Genomic DNA, 7,846 nt, shown 5'->3' on the forward strand with positions numbered 1-7,846 from the left:
TAGTTTGCATTATTTTACAATGCACATCTCCAACATGTTTGACCAGCATTTCCAATACGTAATTTCCTACATGTTTTCCATTGTTGGGGGTGCTCATATTCTCGTGTTTAGAAGAAAAAATTTCCTATAATATTTTGATCATTCTGCAAAGCTTTTTTTTTTTTTTTTTTTGGGACTTTCCCCAGAACATTTAAACTAGCAACTATGTACTTTGGTTATAAATCCACCATATATCAACCTTGGGTTTCATCTCTATTCATCGATACATACAGATGAAGACAAAATATAAAAATCACGGAATCANCATTCATCAAACTATATCCAGCTGAAATAAGAAAATTCAAATTATTGCTTCCCTCTACAAATGTGGTGGGCAAGAAATCAATTCAGAAGGAAAAGGAATTGAACTTCTCCTAAAGATGACATCAAGTTGCAATCTGTGCATTACCAACGAAAATGAAAATCTGACAACAATTAGATTAACTCTTCTACACCCACACGCACTGTGTTTGTCTTCTTCTTTTCTTTTTATTTAGTGGAGTTATTATGATTTTCAAATGAAAAGAATATACTGAATTAGATTCTTTAATCTTTTAATTGGGTAAGCAAAAAATGACTTGGATTCACTACGATTAACTACACCATTTGGCATTATAAAAGTCTCTTCCTGCAGCTTTTAAGCAAATAAGGGTTAACCAAACAAGGTCAACCTGAGATGCTTATAAAAGCCCCAATTGAAGCATAAAAATAGGTTAGGCAATACTATATATATAGTTAGACACATTAAAAAACAATAGGCATGTGGGCCTCCATAGCCACAAAAAAGGTTGGGGTGGGGGGAAGGCCTAGTATTCACAACAATGAAGCCAGATCCATATACTAAAGGGATGTCATGGGATTTATTCCAATTTGTTATCAGATGACAATAGCAGAATCAAATATTTAGAAAATGAAAGATAATAATATTACCTTAACAATAATGATGGCTATGACTCCAACGACAATAAGGAAGAGTAATGCCATAATACACTTATCAGTTGCAACCTAATGAAATAAACGAGGTAAGTAAAATATGTAACAACTAATAGTCAATATATGACAAGAACAGGAAGAAGATACTTTTAGAGATTGACCTGCCTACCAAGTTCCTTCACAAGTTGAGAAGCTTTCTTGATTGAGAAATGTATAGAGTCCAGCTCATTAACAACCCGACTCATTTGTTCAGTCTAAACATGAATATAAAAGATTTCTTTAGTTCCATGGCAAGGAAACTTTTTGAAAGATTAAACAAAACAAAAGAAAATTTGTAGAAGAGAGAGAGAGAGGGAAAGTTAAATTTTATATGACTTAATAAACTTCCATGGAATCCATTTTTTGAAAGCTGAAAAATTACACACCTGAGCCTTGAGTGCTGCTGCAGTCTCTGTTCCAACATTGACAGTGTCTTGAACAGTCTACCACAAACAAGGAGATACAGAAATTATTTTTCTTTTGCAATGATTCCATACTTTAAAAACAGTAAAACTAATTTTAGATTTTCTCACTCTTTTTTAGAGGCAGGGGGTGGGGATATGAAGTACATGAGTTAGTTTTAGTTAAGATTTTCCATAAATAAGACAGAGGAAACCATGATCACACTTCAAAATAGCCTATGATACTTATCCATTTCCAACTTGCCAAAATAAATAAACTTATTTCATAACAAAATGATCATCAGAGATAATCCAACCTTTTTTGACCTCTCAATGGCTTGATCAGTCTCATCCATCATCCGGTTTCCACTATCTACTAGCTGTTGATTTGTCATGGCTGCAGACATAAAGCCACAACCTTAGCATTAAATATACTTCATAATTGAGAAAAATTTAACATATAAAGTACTTTAAGTAACATATATTGGTATGAAATATATCAAACACAGGGCATGATTCCAGATTAAACTTAAAGGTAGGCATTGGTTACTTTAGAAATGGCAATTTACAATTTCTGAACCATCAAAAAGGTATTTGATGTGTAATATTACTGTGACTTTGATTTCTTTTTTTTCTTTTGATAGATAATGTATACTGTGACTTTAATTTCACGATACCAATGAGAGTATGAGACTGACATTTTTATATTGTCATTTCTATCTTTACTTGTCATGTGTGTGTGCACAACACTCACTACATTACATCCAATGATATTCTCAAAGATAAAATAAAAGCCTTAACTATAAAATCATTGATATATTATCCTGCAAGATTAAAGACATCAAATTGGCAAGTACTTAGGGGATTAAAGAGTTACTTGCAGCCATCAATGGTAACTCCATCTGTAATGCATATTACAATGAATCACTAAACTAGCCACCCAAACCAACTTCACTGTGAGGAATGTGAATCAGGCATCTTTTCATTTGATACAGAAACTATTATAATTATTTCTATTAGACAAAATTCCACGACAAATCCAGAACCAGACAGAAATGTGTTTATCAGGTATCCTTAATCATCCAAGCATTACAACAAAAATGCATCAGCCATAGGGTATTGTGACTATTTAAACCTATAATTAACTCTTATTTTAGCATGAAAGGCTGCTAATAGTAGTAGACACATAATTGAAAATTAGCACATTAATGAGAAATATGTACACTTACTCGATGCTAGCAAGACATTATCTTCGCCATATCCTTCCATGCCCCCATCAAAGAGATCAATTCGCTTGTTTTCAAGATTGGACGCATATCTGTATCCACAACAAATTGAAAATAAATCTTAAGAAAAGAATTGGAAGCATTCAAGCAACTATTCAGTGGTGCAAAAGATTTGATGGCAAAATAAATGATGTCACTACACACATGAGCCAATGAGTTTCAGATGAATGTCATACAAAACATGACTTTTTGATTAGTGTTAGACAAAAGTATCTTGACTCATCCAGATTAAGAAGCAACATTGACCAAAAGACAATCCAATATCTTTACTCATCCAATAAATACCCAACCGAAGATAACTAAGCCAAGTATTGGTCCCTACTAATTGGGGCCAACTCCATCAATCCTTCATTATACAGGGTCAGCACATGTATCTTTTTCTCTATCCTACCATATTTAACTATATTTAATCTAACATCACTCCATTCTATTTATCATTTCATTCTTCGCTAATTGTACTGATGTTATTCTTTGCCTCTCTCTAACCCTTTTTGCTCCTTCAACATAATCAAATCACTCTTTCTTACTGGTGCATTAATTATGTCTTCATTGTACAAGGTCTAGCTATTTTATGCTACTTCCCCTCATATTGTTCACAATAGGTGCAACCCTCACTTTAAGCAGCAAAAATAATGTTTTTTTCAAGAAATGATTGGCACCTTATATCATCTAATTGTAACTTTGAGGCATTTGCCAACCAATTAACTATGGAGAGGTTAGCAGTGTGTATGGATTCCACTATGAATATAAAACCCAAATCATGTATTAGGTTTGAGAAATCACAAAATTTAAGAAACCTAATGCGTTGAAACATGATATATTAACAGTGAAATTAAAAAAAATATCTTTGTTGTAAAATGATATAAGAAAAAATGTATGTCACCAATTTGAATTGGCTTCTTTTATGCATTTAATTTTATTTGATAGAGGATAATACCGAAAAGTGATCATTTTAATGCTTGGTTTTCTATGATTTGGCACTCAATTTGGGACACACAAAAAATGGTTTAGGACAAAGGGAGCAACAAGCATTAAAAAACCTAATAGTAAGAAAATAGCAACGCTAAAAATAGAGTTTATGACATGTCAGATGTATTGTAGGTGCCTAAAATTATCTTCTGCTGCTTTGAGAATTAAAATAATGGCGAATTCTGACAGATGCTAACTTACTGCTTCTTAAGAGCAACGTATGAATTCAACTCTTTGATCTGCATAAATTATGAACATCATTCAGTGCACTTGGAAAGAAAGATATAATCAACTGACTCAAAAAAAAAAAAAATTGGAAAAAATCTTTAGTATCTAAGGCTAAATAGAAATAAAGTTAACAACCAACCATTGACTGTTTTTTCTCATTCAGCATCTTGTTAGTGTCCTGATCATTTCTACTCTCCAAATCCTTGGCTTTTCTGTCGAACTCTTTGATAAGCCTGAAAAGGCAAGACCAAATTATCTTTTTGACTGGAAACTTAATAACTGACAAAAATGGAAAACACTGGTTTTATATGGGTAGCTACAACTCACACACCTGCATGGGATTAAACTCATGAGCTATCCTCCACCTCTTATTTAGGAAGGGAGGAGATGACATTTGATCCAAGGACCATTTGCAAAAGGAAAATGAAAACACACAATCAAAATACCAACAGCAGCAGCATTATATAAGACTACTTTCTAATAAGTTTTTGCTAGGCAATTAACCAACATATGCATCATTGTTTGAACCTGCGACCTCACCTACCATCCCATACTCGTGGGAGGTGGAAGTGCCATTGGCAGATTGGCTTATACAAGACATTTATCTCAGATCACCAGCTTTTTTTGGTCACAACTTTCAATGTCAATAGTAAAGTAGGATCTGTTCTTTGGGCAGAAACTAAATATCCAAGGTTATAGACAAATTTTAATTATATCTAGATCTTAACCCTGCACAAGTCCTTGAGCATATTTTTTTGATAGATAAGTCCTTAAGCATATTATTTACTGATGTTTTACAGGATGTTCATAGTATGAGGATTGGAAATGACATTTCAAATCTCAAGAATGCAAAACCTCTTAGAACCTTCATACTAATGGACCGGACGTTTTAATCTTGCAATCTGCTAATGAAATCAATGGTGATATGTAGCCATCTAGGTATAAGAAGATAAAGATGACATCTGCAATACTGCACAAACTAAGAGCTAGAGATTTAAACAGAAGAATCAAGTTGAAATGTATTTTTACTTTTTTCGGATAAGTTATTTAAATTGGATATACCAACCCTATTACAGATGAATTATGGTTGATTGGGATTGAAACATGAGCCTTAGTACTTTTCATTTAGACGGTCAACTTTTTGGCATAACAAAATGAGAGCTTACCAACATTTGAGCAACCAAATAGCTAGAATGGGGTGTAGAGCCAGAGTCTATGTCCTATACTACATTACAAAACATCTATGTTTCAAAATCAATGTCTCGCTGTGAGCGGCAATGAATCTATAATTTATACAACAAACATAATAACATAAGCAATATGCAATAGCCAACCTATTATAAAAGGCTAATTAAAATCAAAATCATATACTGTAAACATTTAAAATTTTAATGAATATGATAGCACTTTATTGGGGTTAAATATCCTTCTAGGACAAATTAACACCAAAAAAGGCTATGTATGGTATGTGACAACCCCATTACACAAGCACACCATGCATCAAGATTGGATTATGATCATAATGTCGTCATCACAAAAGAGATGCACCACTGGCTTAGTGAATCCATATGGTAAATCCAGGGCACAAAGTACATGGCTAAATGAGTTCTAGCCATCCAATTCTCACAAAGTGAAACCAAACTATGGAATTAAATCTAATAATTTCTCGCACACACACACACAAACCATCCAATCACCATGTTCCCTTTTGTAAAACTATAATAAAATAAAACCTCATAGTCCCAATGGTCCAAAACTTTACTTCATTTAATCATTGCCCCAAATCTTCAGATGCCAAGAATCACATCCCTCTAAAATTGTTAGCATTACATTGACTACATTACTTTCCTTCCCATTACAAACAACCCATCTTTGACTTAAATTCATAGCACACAAAACACACCACTTGATTTAACAAACTGCATCGTAGACTCGTAATAGAGATTTCAAATGCTGCTCATAAACATCATATACAATAACCTACTAATAACAATTATATATCAAAAGAGAGAGCGAAAAAGAAAGGGTCCATTCACAAATACCTCTTACACTCGCGCATCTTTTCGGTGAGCTCTTCCAACTGCCTACTCTGCCTATTGGAGTCCTTAACCTTCTCCAACTTCTGAAACCCATTTCTGTCACATCACATTACACCACACAATAATCATATACTTTGCTATAAAACCCCATACACACACACACACACGCACACAATTACCAAACAAGCTAACATTTTCATCCATAACTAAGACTAACATTATCTCTATAAATCCAATCACATTAAGCACCAAAACAAGCCTAGCAAAAAAATAGCGAATTATAATGAAACAAACAAAAAGAAGATCGAATCGAAACCCTTACGATAATGCACGAAAAATATCGGAGATTTCACCGTGAATCTCCGCTAGCTCTTCGCTAACCGCAGAAAAGGGATCCATCTTCAAAATTCAACCCCGAATATCAATCTTTCTTCACAATGCCGAGCTATATGCATACACAAATTTCGATCAAAAACCAGAATTTGAAGCAGAATTCGAAAAAACGAAATCAAACAAACGCAGGTTGTGAAGCTCGAATCAGATAGATCCAAACAAAACTGAAAATCAAAAATGTGAAATCCGAGCTGAAACCGAAACTGAAACTCAGATTCGTTGGCTTTTTGGATTTCGGATCGGATCCGAGACAATGTAGGAGGTACCAAAACCCGATGACAAGGCTGTTTTTTCTCAGTGTCCTCACGATCTGAATCCAAATTTTACAACATTAAAAAAAAAAAAAAATCAAACAAATAAATAAATAAAAAATTAATTTTTATTACAGTGAATATTTATTTATTTATTTATTTCTAAAATGTATTTTTATTTTTAATTTTGGTTTTATTTAGGGGAGGTTTGTCATTTGTGTGGGTTTTGGCTCTAAAAATGCCAAAGGAGTGAGAGATGCTTTAAAAATTTGAGCGATGTTTTGGCCGTTTGAACCGCTAATTATGAATAGGAAGGGGACAAGGTGGGGCCCACTACTGTAGTGTGGTGGGGGCGTTTGTGACTGTTGCATTGATGTACGAGGACTATTTTTCAACGGTTCCTGATGCGATTGGGAAGTTAATGAAGCAAGTTGATTCTTGGAGTGCATATTGTAGAGGACCTCAGCTACTTTTGTGAACTGAGATAGGTCCCAATGAATTCTTGTGGTCAATAGTGTGAAAGTCAAAGGAACTCAAGACGTGAAGACATTTTTCATGGTGGGTCCGAGGGAAAAGTGTACGACATGTTATTACAATTTTATAATCTTGTTTCCAATCTAGAGCAAAATACTATTTAGCACCCTAAATACCCAAAAATACACTCAATTTCTAGTGAGTTCGTGTTTTTATGGCTGGTCCTATGACACTGTTTATAGACTAGTCAAAGCACAAAAAAGCGTAAATAGTATTCGTGCATAGTATTTTATTTTTTTAAAAATATTTTATTACAGTGTTTTTAGTAATAAATTTTCAGTTTTCAGCAAATAAGCGGTATCCAAACAAACTCCAATTGTACTAAAATTAAAAAATTTTGCAAATGTGCTATAGTAAATAGTTATTAGTACCAATTATTGTAGCGCGTTGCTATTTCTCATAATTTTTTTTTATTCTTTCTCTTTGACTTTCATTCTCTCTTTCGTTCTTTTCTATCTCTTGTCCCTTTCTCTCTCGTCCTTCTCCTTGCCAGTGTTGTTTCTTAGGTGGAGATTGGCATGCAGTGGTCATGGTGTTGTGGCGGGCTTTTTGTGGTGGTTGTTGTGGTGGGTTGTGAGATTGGTGATCTACTTATACGATTAGTGTTTGTGGGTATGGATGTTTGGACATGGGTATGGGTGTTTCGTGGCGATGGGTGTTTGTGGGTGTGTTTATGTTTTTGTAGGTTTTTTTTATAATTTAATTGGTAGAAATTATTTATATTATTTTAATAG

General features: G+C 33.8%; 1 protein-coding gene across 2 annotated transcripts; it reads right to left on the reverse strand.

Moving 5' to 3' along the window:
- Positions 1-314: 314 nt before the first annotated feature.
- On the reverse strand, positions 315-6,768 carry LOC112010865 (novel plant SNARE 11). 2 transcript variants are annotated; one of them, XM_065769345.1, is made up of 9 exons: positions 6,257-6,768; positions 5,938-6,030; positions 4,035-4,128; positions 3,869-3,906; positions 2,642-2,730; positions 1,730-1,809; positions 1,398-1,454; positions 1,134-1,226; positions 315-1,044 (listed from the first exon to the last, which is right to left on the reverse strand). In XM_065769345.1, the coding sequence occupies exons 1-9, from the start codon at positions 6,331-6,333 to the stop codon at positions 943-945; spliced, it is 723 nt and encodes a 240-aa protein (XP_065625417.1). In that variant the 5' UTR covers positions 6,334-6,768; the 3' UTR covers positions 315-942. The 2 variants fall into 2 exon arrangements, with proteins under 2 accessions (XP_065625417.1, XP_065625418.1); XM_065769346.1 differs by having other exon boundaries at positions 955-1,044; positions 1,142-1,226; positions 6,257-6,762.
- Between the last annotated feature and the right edge of the window lie 1,078 nt (positions 6,769-7,846).

This window comes from Quercus suber, unplaced genomic scaffold, assembly GCF_002906115.3.
Source record: "Quercus suber isolate HL8 unplaced genomic scaffold, Cork oak 2.0 scaffold_1120, whole genome shotgun sequence".
Lineage (NCBI taxonomy): Eukaryota > Viridiplantae > Streptophyta > Magnoliopsida > Fagales > Fagaceae > Quercus > Quercus suber.